Here is a 21,228-nt window from a genome sequence, read left to right as displayed (position 1 = left end):
GTTCCTGGCCCTGTGACGTAATAGGCCTCAGGATTCAGCTAATAAAACACTTGTTTTTCATTTATATACCTTTGTTTGGCTGTATTATTTGGCAGACCAACCTCAACCCTTGCTTGGGGATAAGCAAACGTGAATGTGATGTGAGGAGAAACTACTAGTGCATGCTAGCTAACTGTGCGTATATGTTTAAAAAAAAATAAAACAAATTGTGTTAGATGGGGAAAAGACAGTTGAGGTGCAGGTGGCATAAGGATGATGTATTGGGTGTCAAAATAAGTCACAAGAATGACCTGTAATCAACATCAAAATTAAGACTGAATGGAGTAATTGTGTTAAAGTGAAAAATCAGTTTCTGTTTTTCTTGGAGTTTTTTTTTTATATCAGTGTCACCACCTCTCCAACTAGAGTGAAAAATTTTCTAAATAAAAAACTTTAGACCGTCTATGTAGTGACCTTCCATATTCCAATGGGTGACTAATGGTGCTGATTCAATATTCCTGTTTATACAGCTTTGATATCTGATGATGCGTGTTTTGATGAAACTTTTTGTTTTGCCAATGCAGAATAGTGGACATGGACATTGTATAATGTATAGAACTTGTGAACTGTTGTAATCAATGTAATGATGCAAAGTGAATGTCCTCTTTATCTGAGGATGCACAAATGTATCTATTTCCAAAGCGTGTCTACATACACTGCAGGAACTGCACTTCCTGTGCCAAAAGGTAAGGCTTGGTACAGATGTCAGAGGAGCAAGAGGCAATGCAGAAGGCACCAGCTTCTCTTTCCAATTCTTCTCTTGTGAGTAGGCAATGACTAGCCTTTTATCTCTGAAACACTCGCACCCTTCTAGAATATGGCAATGTTGACGGATGGATTTTTGGATCTGGGTGCTAAATGTGAAAATCTAAACATCCCTACTATATCTGGAGTGGATCGGTCTCTGTATGCAATGAGAAGGTCATCTCAATCTGTTAGGTTTGCCTGGGTGTATCCAAGCATAACTAATTTTGCCAGATATCCTATACTCTTGAACCTATGGGACAACATGGTTGCTTTCAAAGTCTTCATAGTCAGAACAAATCTTCCTAAGTCTGAGGAATTGACAGAGAGGTAAATTCTTCTTAAGATTGTGCTGGTGGTAACTACTGAAGTGTAGAAATGCATTGCGGTCCATGGGTTTGCGATAAATAGAGATGGTGAATTGATAATCATTTTTCTGTATGCTGAGATCTGGGAAATTGATTTCTTCAGTGTCATACTGGATCTTAAATTTCAAATTCTGATCTCTACTATTCAGCAATGTGAAGAAGGTGTCCAATAGGTGTGCTTCTCCTTATCACAGAATGAAGATGTCTTCTATATAACATTTATATAGGCGGATGTTATCCTTGAAAGGATGGTCAGTCAGGAATGCTTTCTCGAAATTGGCAACATAAGTTTGCTAAATTGTGGGCCATAGAGGCCCCATTGCAGTTCCTTTGATCCACTGGTAAAAATGGTCCTGGAAATAAAAATAGTTATAAGTGAGAACAATACTACCCATTGTTAAGATCAGATGATTCGGAATGTGTCTATGTTGGGTCTGGCCTTTCAGGGTTTCTTCTATGATGAACAAGGCTTTGTGGGATATTAGTGTAGAGAGCATCAATGTCTAAAGTCACCAAAATGGTATTAGTTAGATCACTGTCGAACTGTTGTAATATACTTAGCATATGTGTAATATACCTGATGTATGACGGAATTAGTGGAATATATGGGCACAGAAAGAAATCAATGAAATCTGACGGAGCCATTGCCCAGGACAATGGGTCTTCCAGGTGGATTAGTGACAGATTTATGAATGCTTTAGCGAACAATAGCCAGATTATGATCAAGCCCGCTGACAAGAGGAGGGAGATCATCGTTCTTAACCATGACCACTATATAAAAGAAGTACAGAGTCAATTGTATGATAAACAATAGTATTCTTTATTACTCTTCAATCTAACATCCACATTGCAAAATGAAATTGCTGAAATTGTCAACATAGCACAAAAATCTTCTTACACCCAAAGAGAGTGTTTTTTTGAAGGTATTGAATCTGGTGATTCCAACATGGTATATACTTCCAAAAATTCATAAATCTGTCATTAATCCACCTGTAAGACCCATTGTCTCAGGCAATGGCTCCAACCAAGAAACCCTTATGCCTCCTGCCCCTCTGCTTTCTTGCATCATATTTACAGTCTCTTCCCTAACACAATTTGTTTTCTTTTTAAAAACATACCACACACAGTTAGCTAGCATGCACTTGTATTTTCTCCCCACAGCACATTCACGTTTGCTTATCCTTTTAGTTAGATTCCCATCACAGTATAGTTGTTTGGCTTTTAGTTCTCATCTTAATATATTGTAAGTGTAATGCATATTTATTTTTTAGTTCCTCCTTTTTTAGTTTTCTCTTAAAAGCACCATACAACATATGTATATTCTGTTAACAATATTTAGTTTTTTTCCCATTTTTATCTCTAATTGTACTATACAGCTGCTCATATTTTATATAGATTTATTTGTGACACAACTGTGCAGTGGCGTACCAAGGGGGGGGGGCGGTGGGGACGGTCTGCCCTGGGTGCACGCCGCTGGGGGGGGGGGTGTCGCGCGCCTGTCCGCTACATTCGTTCTGTGCTCCCTCTGCCCCGGAACAGGTTACTTCCTGTTCCGGGGCAGAGGGAGCATGGAAATGAACAAAGCGGACAGGCGCACAGCACCCCCCCCAGCGGCGTGCACCTGGGGCGGTTTCTTTCGCCGGGGGGGGGGGGGGTCGTGCTGCACCCAGGGGCGGGGCGCATCAGTGATCCGCCCCGGGTGTCAGCCCCCCTAGTAATGCCACTGCAACTGTGTATGTATGTTTATGGTGATTTTGTCATTTGATGTACAGGTCTGTCCTCTCTCACCGTGTTGAGTCTTAATGGTGCAATTGCTACAATAAACACCTTGTTTTGGACTTAAGTCTCCTGTTTTTCGTGGTTGGTAGGGCCATCATACACCCTGTTCATTTTTTTCTTTAATTTCTAAAATATGGTTACCGTTTTTTACTCTACAGTCGCCACTAAGAGTTTATTCCAGGGCTGGCTCAAGGCATAGACCATGTGAGCATTGGCTCAGGACACCAAGCCGTCCTCACTTATTCCTGCTTATGCTATTCCCAATTTAAAAATTGTGGCTGCGACCTCCCATGGCAGTCTTGGCTACTATTTTGAACATGGAGTCACCAGGAGCAGGAGCAACACCGGATGCTCCTGCTCAGAGGAAGCCAGTAGACCACCAGGGCCTTCAGAAGGTAGGCCCGAGGTGGGGGAGTGTGGTGGAGCTGGTGGATGAGGGAATAGCTTTTTTCTCAGGGGAGGTGGGAAGATGGCTCAAGGAGGGGGTTCAGTCTTGCAGCAGCGGTGGTAGGGCCATGCTTTCGGTTCTGGTAAAAAATGCCTGAGCAAGTCAGTTTTGGTGCTGAATCTTAAACCAAAATTTGGTTGCCTTCTAGACCTGAGGTTACAGGGGAGGGAGGAAAGATGCCGGACATGAGGGGAACATAAGAAGACCAAAGGGAGATGTTTGACATTGGGAGGGGGCAAATGCTGGATGGGGGGGGGGGAGGTTGTAAAGTGAGATGTTAGACATGATGAGGAGATTGGGACATGGAGGGAAGGTATTGAATATAGAGAGGGAAATAGGGAGAAGCTGGATATGGGGAAAAATGGGAGTGTAGATGCTGGATATGGAGAAAATTCAGGAGAGAAAATGCAAATTGCGGACACATGAGAGGTGAGAGTTGGAAGACAGAGAGAAAATTTTGGACATTGGCTGATATAGAGAGATGGAAGAAAGATATGGGACATGGTAGGGGGCATATGAAGATGGAATGGAGGGGAGGTGCCATACATGAGGGGGGCACAGTGCTTTTTTTTTCAAAGAGCCTTCGCTTTGGAATGCTTTGCTCCTTTATATACAAGCAGAGGCCTCAGTTTAGAACAGCTTTGACGACACAACGTTTTGGTATTGCCTTTGCAGAGTAGCATGGGGTTTAGATGGGTGGTCCAGTCACCTTTGTCTCTTTTTTTGGAAAGTTTGCTGTCAACGAGAGAGACTGGGATCACTGTCTCAGAGCTTGAACATTTGACCTGCATTTTTGTCTGCTTTTTTGGGGGGTTTTCTTTTCCCTTTTATGTTGATTATTGTAAAAACTGCCTTGACTTGTGTCACAAATGTGGTGGTATAACAAAACTGACATAAATGATCAACGATATAGGGAGATGTTGAACACGGGGGCAAAGTAGATGGGCACATATATGGAGGGGAGATATTGGATATTGTGAGAAATATGAAGGTGAGAGGGAGAATGAAGGCACATGGAGGAATGAGGAGGCTTGAGAGGGAGGGAGACTGGGTAGAGAAAGGAAGGAGTCTTTTCCCCTGGGGGACTGGAGAAAAGGAAAAGGATACAAATCTCAGCAGCCCCTGAGTAGAAACAGGGACTTCAATCCCCAACAGCCCCCAGAGGAGGTCAGGAGAAGGGCAAAAGAAGGGAGTTGGAAAAACCTGTCCCAGAGAGCCAGGATGAGGGAAGGAGTTCTGAACCTGCCCAATCAAGCAAATGAAGAGCAGCTGAGCAATGGGTTGGGGGAGGAACCTATGGACTGGCAAGGGGAAGAAAAGGAGGAAGAATTAGAGCAAGAGGAGCCAATGGAGTTGCTGCTCTGACTAAACTGGAAGGAGAGGAGGTGAAACAGCAGAGGGCTGCCTGGGAGAAGAGCCTGGTAGAAGAAGGGAAAAGGTGGCTATCCCATGAGGGGAGCTGAGAAAACAGGTTTACCATTGAAGGGTCGTGCAGGTGGTGGTCAGGGTATAATGCTGGCCTGGTTGGGGAGGGACCCTTGCCATGCTCCCTAGGTTGATTTATTTTGAAAGGGAGAGAGGAGGAGTGGTGTTTTTTGGGCATAACTGCTATACATGAACTGCTGGGAGTTTGAACTCTTTCTGAGCTGCTGTGTTTGGGGAATTGTTCTGCATAATTGCTTACATGAACTGCTGGGGAGTTTGAACCTTTTTTGATCTACCGTGTTTGGAGAATTACTTTACATAACTGCTATACATGAACTGCTGGGAGTTTGAAACCTTTCTGAACTGCTGTGTTTGGGGAATTGTTATGCCCGTAGTGAAGAATTGCTTTGCATAACTGCTTTATATGAACTGCTGAGATTTTGGAACCGTTTGGTTTTTTGTTTTGAATACTACGCTGTGAAACTGCTATGCTTCTTCAGAAATGCTGTGGTGGGAACTACCTTTGGAGGAGCAGTTGACACAAAGGGATTACAATAAAGTATAATGATCTGATCTTGTAGATTGCCGTGTGCTCTTTAGCAGTGGATTACAGCACACAGCTCAGCTAAAGGGCCAAGGGACTCAAGAGTCTCCCGGTACAGGAGACTTTTCCAAGAGTCTCCCGGTGGTGGAGACCTTACAATACGGGTGATACAGGAAAATGGACAAGATATGCTCGACATGGGAGGTGGGAACTGAGAGACAGATGAGATGGTGGACAAAGGGAGAAGAGAGAGTGAAAGAGAGAGAGAGGAATGCTGGGCATGGGAAAGAGTTATTTTAGTTTTAGAGTTATTACTCAATCTATACTTCTTCCGCAATTGGACTACTACAACTCACTATATAGAGCTATATCTTCTAAATTGCAGGGAAGGCTCCAACATTTGCAGAATATCACTGCCAGGTTAATATTTTCATTTGGCAAGTTTGAGCAGCCTCTCCACTGCTGGCCACATTGCATTGGCTTCCAGTTAACAAGAGAGTTGAATTTAAAATTGTTTGAATTATAAATCATTTAATGAAAATTCTGAAAGCCTAACTGAAATTCTGTCTTTACCTAGCAATTGCCTTACATCCAGGGCTGCCGAGGGGTGGGGTGGGGGCAAGGTTCCCTGGACCCAGCCTCCAAGGGGGGCCTGACGCTGGCAAGGCATCCAGAGGCAGGCAGAAGGTTCTGCTCTCTCGGTCTGTCTCTCTCCTGCTCCTGTGTGTCGGGACTCGGATGATTGCGTTAACGTGATAACCTGGGTCCCGGCATACAGGAGCAGGAGAGTGATAGATCGAGGTAGGAGCAGACTCAGGAAGGTAAGGGGGTGGGGTCATTGCAGCCCAATTGGGGGGGGGGCGCAGTGGCTGTGGTGGCCTTGTCTCTCAGTGGCCCTGCTTACATCTTGGAATACTCAGAAGTTAAATCTAAACAATGTCTGAAATGGATGTAGGAGAGAAAATGAGGAACACATAAGGGGAGAGAAGAAATATCAGATGGACTGGAGACCCTGGAAGGACAGTTAAGAGAAGACTGAAGAAAACAAAACAAGTGACTCAGATCAACATAATTAGAAAACTAAAATGGCCACACGACAAAGTAGAAAAAATATTTCAATTTGGTGATTTGAATACGCTGATTTTTGGAATTTAAATCTGCTAATTTTATATTTTGCACAGTACAGGGGAGTGGCATCTCCTTTTTCTCTGGTGTTGTATTACATGCAGATTGTGGCTTCTTGGAGGTTGTTTAATTTTTGTGTATATATTTCTATTTTTAAGTTGTGGTCACTTATTCTGTACTCTCTGAAGGTCTAGCTACATTCTGTGTGACTGAGACCAGGTATTCTGTTAGCATAGAAATTCTATATAGGGAGTAAACTGACTTGTTTAATTTTCCCAGTAGGTGTATTGTTGTTCTAGAGCCTTCTTTGAAATGGTGCCACTGACCCCTAGTGGCAGTCTTGCAGTACTATAACTCGGGTTTTCAAGCTGCTATATAAGGGCTTTTATCTCTTATATGGCAGCTTGAACCCCCTAGCAGTGCCATTTTGAAGAAGGCAGCCACCAGGGCAAGAGCAAGTAGGGATTGATCCGGCCCCCACCTTCCCTGGGATCACTGGGGTGAGTCAGGTTTATGCAGGTGGACTGGTTGGCTAGAAGGAACTGATGTGGGAGAGCACTGAGGTGAGCAGGGGTGGGGTGAGTCAGGTTTATGCAGGTGGACTGGTTGGCTAGAAGGAACTGATGTGGGAGAGCACTGAGGTGAGCAGGGGTGTGCAGTGATGTGGGAGGGAGCGCTAAAGCAAAAGTTGGCTTAGGGCACCACAGTCCCTTGAGCTAGCCCTGGATCATTACAAGCATTCACTGTTCTTTACATGAATAAATATTTTTGGATGTTACTCCTGAGTCTATCCCCTTAATCAGGACCAGTTCTAGACATGTTGCAACCAGGGCAGAAATGTGGAAGGATGCCTCCAAAATGGTCATCAAGCAGTAACTTCTTCAGCTATGGGCAGGCTATTACATGGGGGAGGGCAGGGCCAGTGGTGTGCTGGTAAATGTTTAACAACAGGCTCTCTCCCCGGTCCACCTCTGCGCCCCCCCCCCCCCCAATTGCAGAGCTGGTTATAGCCGGGGAGAGAGCCTGGGGGGGGGGGGGGGGCAATCTAATTCATGTTTAACGTGGGATAAAATGCCATAAATAAGTAAATAAAAATAAACTTTTAATGTTGAGCACCTGATTCTCAAAGTGGACATATTCCAAACACTATAATGAAAATAAAATGATTTTTTCTACCTTTGTTGTCTGGTGACTTTGTTTTTCTGATCATGCCGGCCCAGTATCTGATTCTGCTATCTGTCCTCTTAACTCCATTTCCAGGGCTTTCTTTCCATTTATTTCTTTACTTTCCGCCTTTCTTCTTAATTTCTTGCCCTACATCTGTAAGTAAAAGCTGGGTCCTCCGCAGACTTGACTGTCCAGTGGATCCAGCTTCAGCCTATTTTCTCCATCCATGTGCAATTATTCTTCTCTCTTTCTTTTCCCTCTTCTCATCTCATTCCTCACTCTTCCCTCCCCTCCATCCATGTCCAGCAACCCTCCTCCCCCTTGCCCTCCATCCACCCATGTTCAGCGACCCTCCTCTCCCCCCTGCACTGCATCCACCCATGTCCAGCAAACCTCCTCTCCCCTTGCCCTCCATCCACCATGTACAGCAACCCTCCTCTCCCCCCTGCCCTCCATCCACCATGTCCAGCGACCCTCCTCTCCCCCCTGCACTGCATCCACCCATGTCCAGCAACCCTCCTCTCCCCTGCCCTCCATCCACCATGTCCAGCAACCCTCCTCTCCCCCCTGCCCTCCATCCACCATGTCCAGCAACCCTCCTCTCCCCCCTGCCCTCCATGCTCCATCCACCCATGTCCAGCGACCCTCCTCTCCCCCCTGCACTGCATCCACCCATGTCCAGCAACCCTCCCCTCCCCTCCCCTGCCCTCCATCCACCCATGTCCAGCAACCCTCCTCTCCCCTGCCCTCCATCCACCATGTACAGTAACCCTCCTCTCCCCCGCCCTCCATGCTCCATCCACCCATGTCCAGCGACCCTCCTCTCCCCCCTGCACTACATCCACCCATGTCCAGCAACCCTCCTCTCCCCTCCATCCACCCATGTCCAGCAACCCTCCTCTCCCCCTGCCATCCCCTCCATGATCCACCCATGTCCAGCAACCCTCGTCTCCCCCCTGCCCTCCTCCCCTTCATCTGCCTTCTTCAAGCCCCCCCCCCCACTGCCCCGGTCGTCCATCATCCATCTGCCCTCTGCTCCCACCCCGACAGACCTGGGTTCCTTCCTGCGCCACTGCTTGCCTTTAAAAATTTTATTTTCCCTCGAGGCGCGCCGCTGTTGAAGCGAAGGCAGCAGGCTCAGCTGAGTTCCAGCCTTCTGTTCCATTCCGTTCTCTTCCCTCGCATCATGGCTCCGCCCTCTTCAGACGTATTTCCTGTTTGCACAAGGGCGGAGCCATGATGCGAGGGAAGAGAACGGAACGGAACAGAAGGCTGGAACTCAGCTGAGCCTGCTGCCTTCGCTTTAACAGCGGCACGCCTCGAGGGAAAATACAATTTTTAAAGGCAAGCAGCGCCGCAGGAAGGAAACCAGGTCTGTCGGGGTGGGAGCAGAGGGCAGATGGATGATGGACGACCGGGGCAACGGGGGAGCAGAGGTGAGCCAGCTCGCACTGCCCAACAACCGGCTCGCAAGATGCCAGTAAATTTAACAAGTGGCTCTTGCGAGCCGGTGCGAGCTGGCTCCAGCACACCACTGGGCAGGGCCCTGTTTGACCCCCCTTTAGCACTGGTCTTGTCCTTAATGCCTCACACTGTAACTTTTTATTCTAGAGCAGGGGTGTCTAACCTTGGCCCTCACCAGGTTGGGTTTTCAGGATTCCCCAATGAATAGGCATAAGATCTATTTGTATAAAATAGAGGCAGTGCATGCAAATAGATATCATGCCTATTCATTGGGGAAATCCTGAAAACCTGATTTGATTGCGGCCCTCGAGAACTGAGGTTGGACAACCCTGTTCTAGATCATTCTTCCCTCTGAAAAATGTTTGCTTCTTGCGTATTTATACCTTTTATCTATTTGAATGTCTTTTTACCATATTTCCTCTCCTATAGGGTATGTATACCTATTTACTTAAGTTTAACTTCATATAGGATTTTGATAGATCTGGCCCCATATTGGTAACCTTTTTCTGGACCAACTCCATCCTGTCTAAAGTCTTTCAGATATCAAGCTTCCAGAACTGGAAACAATATTCTGGGTGAGTTTTTGCCAGAGACCAGAACAGAGCCATTATTGTGACCTTTTTTCTACATACCATGCCTCTCACTTTGCACATAGCATATCTCTGGCTTTGACGATCACACTGTTGTGACCTAGAAATCATCAGACAAGATCATCCCAAGGTCTCTGTCCTAGTTGATGCACACATCAGTATCTTACCGCCATCCTTCCCCCTCATGTACTGTTTCTTTGGACTTTTAAACCCAGCATGAATGGTTACCCTTTTAACACAGATGCAAAGTAGGCAACCACTCTTCAAACATTTGTAGATCAATTCCCATCCTAGGCAAACCCGGGGTGGGGGTGCGGGGGAGGCACTCTGTTGTAGGTCTTAATGACTTATGCAAAAAAAAGAGAAAATATTTCTCACTATCCTCTCTGCAATATCATTCAAAAAGAAACCGAACACAGATTCCTTTTGGTAGCTGACACGAAGATCTGACCATACCTGGATAAATGCAACAAAACCACAGGAGTGGAGAGAACAACAATGTCCTATGAAAAGTTACAAGAGCAGGAGAAGAGTGGGAACAGAATCAAGCTCGTCACAAACAGACCAAAGACGTTTGATGTGGATATAAAATTTATTAAATTGACTCAACACGGTACCATGTTTCGGCACTAGGAAGTGACTTCTTCAGGAGTCTTGGTAAACATGTCTAATGATCCATATGATAATGTCTTCAAAATTGAATCCTAAAAAATCCTAGAAGTGACACCATTAGCGATATATTTTTTTTATAACGCCCAACAAAGGTCTTTTTAAAGGCCACAGTGTTTTTTAGGATTCAATTTTGAAGGCATTATCATATGGATCGTTAGACATGTTTACCAAGACTCCTGAAGAAGGCACTTCCTTGTGCCGAAACATGGTACCGTGTTGAGTCATCCTTTAATACATTTTATATCCACATTGAACATCTTTGGTCTGTTTGTGAAGAGCCTGCTTCTGTTCCCACTCTTCTCCTGCTTTCATACCTGGATAAATACCATAAGTGGGAACAAAAAATTGTTCCCTTTAACTTCATAAGACAGCTAGATTTAGCCAAGGGAAAAAGGGAGGAGCAGTAAGAGGATAAGGTGGCAAATTATGCATATAGATTTGTTTTTCAAATCCCCATGTATCTTTTCACTCATGGACTCTACCTATAGGTAATACAGGGGAAAGCCCACAGATACTTTGTACCCACAGACTTTGTGGAAATAAATTTTCAAAGGGAAACTATATGGACCTGCAACTTAGCCAAAATTTTGAGCACCGCCTCCATTGTAGCCCTCTGTGGTCTTCTCTCATTGAGCCATGTTTTTGTGATAACAAAATATCTAAATGTGCTTCAGTCATCCTGGCTAGCAAGTTTGAAATTTTTCTACCAAAACTATATTCAGTGCTGCGGTGACTGTCTTTATCTGGTTAACTTTATCAGGATATTCAGCGGTACTGAAGTGCACTCAATATAGTGTATCTGGATAAAGTTAACCAAATAAAACTATCTAAAAAGCAGCAAATATGAGTTATCTTGTTGGGCAGACTGGATGGACCGTGCAGGTCTTTTTCTGCCATCATCTACTATGTAATTAACTTTAGGACAGTCCTATGACACAACCAAAGTTGTTCAGATAAACTTTGGCAGATAGTGCTTATATTCAGTGCTACCTGGCTAAACTCAAGCTACACTCCAAGATTACTTTCAGCATCATCTCTTTGGCAATGACTAAATTTTCTACTGCCAGCTGAACCACGAAATTAGCTGTATAGATCTATTGGGGTGAAAACAGTCCTCTGCAGAGCAGCTACTTTATATATAGCTGCCAAGTTCTCAGCTATATTTAGCTGCTCAAAATTTGTTGTACAAGGCATGTATGGTCTGGAAAGGAATATACACACATATATATAAAACTTTTAAATATATGTGCATATTTTCCTGCACATATAGCAGAAATGCAAGTGCTTCTGTACCCGTGTACAAAAGCACCAGTTAATCAGGTGCCTTAACGAAAACTGCTCCCAAAGTGACTAAAAATAGGAGAGAAAAATATACGCATTGAGTGCTCTCTCTCTCACATTTTTTTTTTATCATGCTCCCTCATGCACTTTCTCTTGTGCTCTCTCTCCCTTTTGATTGCTCCTCTTTCATTCTCTCTGGGTTAGAGACAAGGGACAGACTGCTAGCTCATGTTTCATTGCTCTGTCCACTGCTGTTTTGATGTTCTGATGCCAGGTTCTAAAGAGAGGCACAGTTCATTCCTTCTATTTTATATAAAAAAAGTTTGTAATCACAGTTGTGCTTGAAGATGTGACATCCTTCCAAGTGCAGTCTTAACAGAGGAAAGACTGCAAACTTTTCAGGAGTCTTTCCAAGTGCAAAAGAGAGAAAAGGAGAAGTTGATCCAAGCATCCTTCCAAGTGCAAGCCGGGGAGGTTAAGTGCCATGCTATCTTAGATCACATTCTCAAAGAGCTGCATGGAGTTCATGATACTCTCATCCTGCAAGGAGAGAGAGAGAGAGAGAAGTTTTTGGTCACCAAGATTAGCATACCATTGTAGATAAACATAACATAGTATATGGCAATAGATAAAGACCTGCACGGTCCATCCAATCTGCCCAGCAAGGTGGCCAGAGTTGAATCTGGCACTCTGCACAGGTTCCACTTCTTCGTGATTTAAACACTGGTATAATTAATCTCTGTCTCTCCCTGCCAATTTTGGGGCAAAGAGTGTAGAAGTCTGCTTGGTACCTGTCCTACTTCTCAATTACTGGAGTTGCCATCGAAGCCCACTCCAGCCTGATCTGTTTTTTGACATTTACAGGACCCAGACCGTAGAAGTCTGCCCGGCCATGATTGACACACATAGACTTGGATTCTCTATGTGCATTCATAGCCCAGAACACAAAAAGCAATTCTGTAATCTAGGTGCCTACATTTACATGCTTCTTGTGTACATAAATGTATAGAGTATTAGCACTAACACATGTAAGTGTACACCTACCTGCAAAAGTGCCAGCAGGGCACCTAAAAGCTATTCTTTAATAGCGCATCTACCTTAGACAGTGTGTAATGAAAGGAGGTGTATTGAGTGAGACTCTCAATTATGACGCTAGCATTTACACACCCATTGTATAAATGTTTTAAAAAGTGTCATTATCACACATTTGTGTGCACGTGTAACTGTCGATATGCGCTTTTTTAAATACCTGCTTACCTTACATAGCATATATTTGTAAGGTGGGTGTACACAAGGGCAAAATTTGGACAGAACATGGCCAGGGCTCAAACTTACATATGTAAATTACAGAATATTACCTACAGCAGTTAGGTGCTAACATTTAAGCTAGCAGTACGGCTGGCATAAGTACTCACACCTAAGGGGTGCGATACAGCACTAACATGTTATTTGTCCCTTAACACAGATTAAATTTGCTCACTGGTTTCGGAGCCCCAATGCAGCATTATTTAGCTTACTACACAATACATATTAATGAGAGGCAAAACATGCAAATGTATGTGAAGCAGCTCATTACTTTTTAAAAATTATAATGCAGCTTGCAGTGACCAAGCACACACTGCAAGCAGCATTATAGCTGCTACAATAACCCCAGCAAAAAGCTGGAGTTATTTTACCACCCAGGAGTATCAGGCTGCAAAGGCAAGGCTGCATAATGCCTTTATAGGGAAACCTGACACCTAGCCTTAGTACCAGTAGACCAGTGCTAGGGGTCACTGGTACCACTTTGGAGTTGGGGAGGGGGTCTCCATCACATTTAGGGGTATTTCTGGAGGGGAGGAAACCGAGGATCCTATTGGGTGCTGTGGGACCTTCTGAGAAGGGGAGGGGTCATCTGTTTGGGGGTCTTGGAGTGTGGGGTACTTGCCTTGGACAGGTGGGCACTCTCAGGATTGATTATGGCATCAGTGGGGATCTTTGGGAGTGGACTTTATAATTGAGGGGGGCACTCAAGAGGCACCTTTATGGCAGCATAGCAAACCAATTAAGATGCAGCCTGGGAACACTGGGCCATGGTTTGTGGCCCCTTTGCTCCCAGGATGGTGGAAAAATGCTGCTTGTGAGGTGGCTTGCAAGCAGCATTAATCATTTAACATGGGACACAAGAACCTGTGGCATTAGGCTAACACTGGTTGGCGACTCCTGTGGTAAATCAAGGTGCAGTAAAAGTCCAACTTTTACTACACCTTGATAAAGGACCCCTCCCCCTCCATTTAGGCTCATATTCTATAAAGTAGGTACTAATGTTACTTTATAGAATAGACTCCTACCAGATACCTTTCATAAGGGCAATTCCATAAACATCCACCTAACTACAGCCTGTTCTGTAAAAGAAATAGCAGCACAAATACATGTGTGTAATGTACGACAGCCACAGATCTGGGGAGGGGAGGGGAAGGAATGCATGCCCACCCAACCTACCTGTTGGCCTGCCCATAAATTGCCTTCTGGCTACGCCACTGTGCTAGACAGGATTAATAAGAGGCAGGAGATGAGGAATTAGCAGTTACAGCATGTAGTTTCTTTCAGCTTCCTGCATTGATCACTGTCCTAGTGCCAGCCCAGTTCTCACACTAAATGTCAGTGTGGTATGATCCAGCTCCTGCCTGTCAGCCTAGGTTTTGTAAAGGCTTAGTCTTTCCAAGTCTTTTATACTGGTCGTTTATGGAGCATGGGATAGGATATTGTGTTTTTTTCCTTATATAATCTACTGTGATCTCAAAATGGAATGATGGTAAATCAATTTTTTATGAATAAATAGATATTAATATTGCAGAACCTCTATGTCCTCCTCTATCCCTCCTTACTTTTTTTTTCATTTCTCCTCCCCTCCTACATTGTCTCCTCTGTGCTGATTTCCACTTGCATTCCTCTTCTCTTACTATCCTAGACACCCTCTCACTTTGCTTCATCTCTTTTACTGTACACTTTCTTTCCCATATTTATTTCCTGTATCTCTATTATTTCCTCCCTTCTTTTCTGTCTCCATTTCTCTTCTACATTTCCAGGTACAGACAAATGGTACATGGGTGTTAGTTGGGAAAGGCATGTAGGTTGAAGGTGAATGTAAAAGAGCGAAACAAGCAGGTCAAAAGAGTAAAAGGACACAAATAGCAGAGAGACTGTGATGGCTAAAGACAATATGAGGCAGAAGAGGGATAGAGGGATGGGGGAAAGAGAATGTGAGATTAAGGAGTGAGGGAAGACAGAATAGAAGAGAGAAAAGATGAATCTAGAACCAGAAAGATGTGGCTTAGGAGAAAAAGAAGAAACTAAGAACTTCTCCCACCTTCTGACAAGTCTCCAAAAATTCATCCATGGTGACAACCCCATCCCGGTTCCGATCCATTATCTGAAAGAAAAATCACTGGTTCAAACAAGGAGTTGTAAACAAAAAGCTATTTCTGAGACAGGCAGTGTCTGCCATGCCTGGCAAAGATCTAGTTCTGTAACTCAGAACGTCCTGACACCATAAACATGTCTGTCTACACTCTGTAACCAAGACCATTCTAATATCCCTCCACTCAGAACCCCAGAACCTCATTTCAAATCAACTCAGAACCAATACATTAAGCATACCTCCCCGGCATCTCTAAATAGTCTGAGATCTCCCACAGCATATAGAAATGCTAAATAGTAATAGTAGTAGTAGTAGTAGCATTTCTCCATAGTCTCTAAGTGAGTCACCCCCAGCAGCTCTCTGTTGTCTGTAGCTAAGATCCCCCCCACCAGCAAAACTCCACAGTTTATAAATGAGACTCCTTCAGCATCTCACTGGAAGGGATCTCAAATATCATTTACAGAATCTCTCCGCAGTCTGCATCTAAGATTCCCTCACAGACTGTGACTCAAATCCTCCCCAGGATCTTTCTGTAACAGAGGTCTCTCAGCATCTCTCCATAATCTGTAGTTGATATTCCCTGTGGCCTACCCAAGAAGAAGGAAGGATAAATAAGAGACAACATTCCCATTAGACCCAAGAAACCACTGATGGAATCTCACTGATTTCGGGAACAGTTACTCCTGAGATGCGTTGGCTGATTATTATTGACACCCAGAAGCATAAGGAAGTCATACAGTTTGACTTTATCTGAGCCCCCCTTCCTCTCACACATATACACCTTGCAGTAATTTTGAGATTTGCATAGTTAAAGTAGCATGATCCCTGGATTAGTTGGAAGGAACAGAAAATGATGTTCTCTTCAAGCTTTTGTCAAAAGAACTATTTACCAAACCCTGGACAGAAGGTCCTGAATATTAGGGGCTACACCAGACATAGGAAAATGTCTACAATTATAGCAGGCAGTGAGAGAGAGAAGTATTAGAAAAGTATGAAGATTTCTAAAACATTTTTGATAAATAAACAGCAAATGCATTTCTTCTTCACAGGCCATATGGCTGTCCAATTGACCTGGAAGCATTTACAGAAATTTCATTTGGAAGAATCTGTCCCAGTACAGAACCAAAACAAGACATTGCACAAAGTAGGTATCTTTATTGAAGAATTAGCCCAGCAAAGTGGGAAGTCCCCTACCCTATTCTCTCTCATAGATGTTTGCTCTGGGAGGACCATTGATTTTCCTAGGTAGAATATTAGAGAGGCAGCAAATCCATCTGTAGGATGAATAAGTCCAACCTGGTCTGGAGACACCAGGGAGTCTAAAGGAACAAACAGCAAACCAACACCAGTATGGTAGAAAGAAAATTTATTGTCATTGAAGTAACTGATGTGGCCACATTTTGGCAGATGCCTGCATCAGGGGTATCAATTCTATGCTACAAAGAATAGCAAAACTGTTTGGATTGGCACTAAATGTGGTGTACTTGAATTTTATTAAAGCCTTTGACACAGTTCTGCATAGGCGACTGATTAATAAACTGAGTGCTCTCTCAGTATGGGAACTAAAGTGACTGACTGGATTAGAAACTGGTTAAATGGAAGGGAACAGAAGGTAGTGGTAAATAGAGCTTGCTCTTAGGATAGGGATGTTATCAGTGGTGCACTGCAGGGATCGGTCCTTGGCCTGACTCTTTTTAACATCTTTGTGAGTGATATTGCGGAAGGACTGTCTGGTAAGGTTTATCTCTTTGCAGATGATACCAAACTCTGTAATAGGGTTGATACCCCAGATGGTGTGGATGACATGAGGAAAGATCTGGCAAAACTTGAAGAATGGTCCTATAATTGGCAACTAAAATTTAATGCTAAGAAATGCAAGGTCATGCAGTTGAGTTGGAAGAATCCAAAGGCACGGTACCATATCGGGGGTGAAGTGCTTCTGTGTACGAAAGAAGAGTGGGACTTGGGAGTGATTGTGTCTGATGACCTTAAGGTGGCCAAACAGGTAGAAAAGGCGACGGTCAAAGCTAGGAGGATGCTTGAGTGCATAAGGAGAGGGATGACCAGCAGGAAAAAAGAGATGATAGTGCTCCTCCTCTGGTGAGGCCCCATTTAGAGTACTGTGTGTAATTCTGGAGACCACACCTATGGAAAGATATAAACAGGAAGGAGTCAGTCCAGAGGACGGCTACAAAATTGGTAAGCGGTCTCCATCATAAAACATATGGGGACAGGCTTATAAACCTCAACATGTATACGCTGGAAGAGAGGCGGGAGAGAAGGGATATGATAGATACGTTTAAATACCTCAGTGGCATCAATGTACAGCAGGTGAGCGTTTTTCAAATGAAGGAAAATGCTGGAATGAGAAGGCTTAGGAAGAAGTTGAGAGAAAATATGCTTAGGAGGAATCTAAGAAAACACTCCTTCATGGAAAGGGTGGTGGATGTGTGGAATGGCCTCCTGGTGGAGGTAGTGGAGATGAAGACTGTCAGAATTTAAGGAAATATGGGACAGGCATGTGGGATCCCTTAGGAAAAGGAGGAGTTAGTGGTTACTGAGGAAGGGCAGACTGGATGGGCCATTTGGCCCTTATCTGCTGTCATGTTTCTATGTTTCTTTCTACGTGTTAAAGTACCTGTGTATATTTCCAGAATACTGCAAATATTATTCTGTTTAATATGTTGTATTATGTTGGTGAATAATTTTAGATTTTTCTTGGCACATAATTCTTGGAGTGTATTCAGTATGCATATTACCATTGGTAACAGGTACTGGGAGGAGACGGTTGGTGTAGCTGCACCACAGCTACACAGTGAAGAGCTCCTTCCTTGCTTTGTTCAAAACTGTCCCATTATTCCTTCACTGTTGACATAGGTGTCAAAAACGATATAGCGGAATTAGAAAAGGTTCAGAGAAGAGCAACCAAAATGATAGGATGGAACTCCTCCCATATGCAGAAAGCCTAAAGAGGTTAGGGCTTCTCAGCTTGGAAAACAGACAACTGACGGGAGTATGATTGAAGTCTGTAAAATCATGAGTGGTGTAGAAGGGGTAGAAGTGAATCGATTTTTCACTCTCAAAAAGTACAAAGACCAGGGAACACGAAATTAAATTACATGGAAATACTTTTAAAACAAATAGGAGGAAATATTTTTTCATTCAAAGCAGGTGTGTAGACAGACTTCAACTGTAGGGGGGTCCAGAGCTGAGGTGAGGGGGCACATTTTAGCCCCCCCCCCAGGCGCCGCCGACCCCCCCCCCCATTGTCGACCACGCCCGCCATTGCTGACACCTCCAACAACTTTGACCCCCCCCCGCCCGCCGTCGCTTACCACCTTTGCTGGCAGGGGACCCCAACCCCCACCAGCCGAAGACTTCGGCTGGCGGGGGTTGGGGTCCCCGCCAGCAAAGGTAGCAGGTGGGCGGGGTGGCGGCGGGAGGGGGGTTGAGAGGGTCGCTGGCACGGGGGTCCAGGGCCAAATCTAAGGGGGCCCAGGCCCCCGTGGCCCCATTGCAGCTACGCCCCTGATTCAAAGACTAGTTATGTTCTAGAACTCACTGCTGGAGGATGTGGTAACAGTGATTAACATATCGGAGAAAGTTTGGATAAGTTCCTGGAGGAAAAGTCTATAGTCTGTTATTGAGATGGACATGGGGGAAGCCACTACTTGCCCTGGGATTGGTAGTATGGAATGTTGCTACTAATTGGGTTTCTGCCTGGTACTTGTGATCTGGATTGGCCACTGTTGGAAACAGGATACTGGGCTAGATGGACCATTGGTATGACCCAGTATGGCTATTCTTATGTGCTAACACCAAGAATAAGAAATGGGTATGGTCATTGTGACAAAACAGTGGGTTTCTAAGTCTGAAAACTGTGTTAATTACTTCATGAATTGTATTTCTCCTAATTGGCCAGCAGATGGCATGTGTTTTGAGTTTTAAAGCTGTTGCAGAAAAAGACTTTCTCTATTCCAGTTTAAACTTATAGAAAGGAAATCTGTAGTACAAATGGTCAGATACTTTCAAAGTTGATGCCCTGGGGCTCTCATCGGCCCTGGACTTCAAATCTAGCCAGTAGGTACTAGATTTTTCTTTAATCTTAATGTGGGGGTACAGAGGAGAAACATCTCTGTCCTGAGATCCTGATCAAGGCTTGTGAACAGTTAAGTTCCAGAACTCCTCAGGTGCTACCAGGTAGTAACAAGTGTTAGATAGTTTTAATGTTAATCCTTGTTTTGGTTATGTCATTGCTTGCTTTACTTTTCCATCTGATTTTTTTCAAACATTCAGTGTTCATCTTTTTCATGATAATAAACCTAAAGTTTATTAGTTCTGTTGTCCTGGACTGACTAAGAATCTGGTTTGTGTTTTTGGGTGTGTGGCCCCAGTGTCCTAGGAATCACTGGGGAATGAGTGGGAGACTAGCCCAGAGGCAAGGGGGGCCCAGTCAGTGGGAGGAGGTACCAGTGTAGAGCACATGCCCAGGTGCAGGCGGGCCTGAGCAGTGTTGGGCATAGACCCTCCAGGTGGCCGCAGGGTTAGCCCCAGGTGGGTGCTAGGCATTTCATGACAGACCTTTGTCCTTCTTTTTTGGTGGCAGCATGGTGAGATTCTCAAGCTCAGTGTGTGGTGTGATGGTCACCATCCACTGAGTGGTTCAGAGTTTTTTTTTTTTTAATCTGTAATCTGCAGACACAGACCCTTGTGTTGAGACATACAACATTGACCAAGTAGAGCAATACATCCTTTATTGATCTGAAAGATGTGTTAGGCCACAACCCAGTTAACAGGCGGACCTTAATATGGAAGTATTCTCCAACCTGATGCTTCAAATAAGTGCATTGGAGTGATGTGATACCCAGATGTTTAAAGGAGGGGAACACTGAATCCTATACAAAAGCAAGTTGTACCCCTGAGAAATAAACTATTCTATAATCAAGAAAAAGAGTTTAGCTTTTCGTGCTTTCATGTTCATGAAATTAGTAATTAAATCTTTGATATCTAACTGGGCACATATATCATTCTCAATAGCAATCATGGCAAGGCTTACAAGCCTTTCTTGCAAAATACTTGATCGCAAATAATCCTATATAATAATTCTCACCTCCAACAGGATGTGCCTGGGACCGTGCCTCCCTCGGAGGTGGTCTGCTAGGCAGGCATGCACTGACGTCAGTGACAGCTGATACCAAAGCAAGGGGAGGAGTAGGGAAACAGGTGGAGCGTGTTTCCCTACTCCTCCCCCTGTGTTACAGCCCACTGCACCCCCCTTCCGCGACCCAGTCGACCCCCTTCTCGGCGAAAACCGTCCCCCGCCGCCGTCTACTACCTGTGCTGACGGGGACCCCAACCCCCATCAGCCGAAGTCCTGTGCTGGCCTTCACACCGTTACTTCTTCAATGATCTTCGGTTCAAGTTCCTCTGCGTGCGTCTGACGTCAGACACACGCAGAGCAACTTGAACACAAAATCACTGAAGAAGCAACGCCTCGAAGGTCAGCACAGGACTTCTGCTGATGTGGGTTGGGGTCCCCCGTCAGCACAGGTACTGGACGGCGGCAGGGGACGGTTTTCGCTGAGAAGGGGGGGTCGACTGGGTTGCAGAAAGGGGGGGTGAAAACGGAGGGACAGCAGAGTCTAGAACAGCGAGGGAGGGAGGGTGGGGGATGGCCTTGCTAGAGCCCGTTTCCTTCCCTTTTGAAACGGGCATTTTTACTAGTTTTTTATGATTTTTAACCGTGAAAATGATCGCTCACCACTTGCCACACTGACAGGAATTGTCAGCAATATTCTTAGAAACAAATTACTATACATTGCAAAATAAGATAGCAGATGTAAATTCTCAAAGTGGACATATTCCAAACACTAAAATGAAAATAAAATGATTTTTCACTACCTTTGTTGTCTGGTGACTTTCTTTTTCTGATCATTGATAAGTCTCTGACTCTAAAGTTTAGCAATTTCATTAAAGCAAAATATATTTTCACATATCACAGACTCTTCCTATCCAAGGAGAATCTTTTATATAAAAAACAAACACCAAAAAAAACAATCAGATTTTCACTTACCAGCTCTTCTACACTACACGTCAGCTAAACTTCCTCTTTTGAAACTACTGTTGGAACCACCAGCCAATGAAATGGCATTTAGCTGTAGATATCCGGTTACCTGATAATT

The 21,228-nt window shown here is 44.4% G+C and overlaps 1 protein-coding gene across 1 annotated transcript in view; it reads right to left on the bottom strand.

The window, feature by feature from the left end:
* Nucleotides 1-11,992: 11,992 nt before the first annotated feature.
* KCNIP3 (potassium voltage-gated channel interacting protein 3) overlaps nucleotides 11,993-21,228 on the bottom strand; it is a 65,332-nt gene continuing 56,096 nt past the window's right edge. Inside the window, exons 7-8 of the mRNA XM_030199592.1 lie at nucleotides 14,996-15,058; nucleotides 11,993-12,186 (exon numbers count right to left, since the gene is read on the bottom strand). Of these exons, the coding sequence (XP_030055452.1) occupies nucleotides 12,139-12,186; nucleotides 14,996-15,058 (111 nt within the window). The 3' untranslated portion in view covers nucleotides 11,993-12,138. The remainder of the gene's footprint in view (nucleotides 12,187-14,995; nucleotides 15,059-21,228) is intronic.

The sequence above is a fragment of the Microcaecilia unicolor genome, chromosome 4 (assembly GCF_901765095.1).
Source record: "Microcaecilia unicolor chromosome 4, aMicUni1.1, whole genome shotgun sequence".
NCBI classification, from domain to species: domain Eukaryota; kingdom Metazoa; phylum Chordata; class Amphibia; order Gymnophiona; family Siphonopidae; genus Microcaecilia; species Microcaecilia unicolor.
Note: the sequence above shows the minus strand (reverse complement) of the source record. Positions and strands in the feature narration are given on the sequence as shown.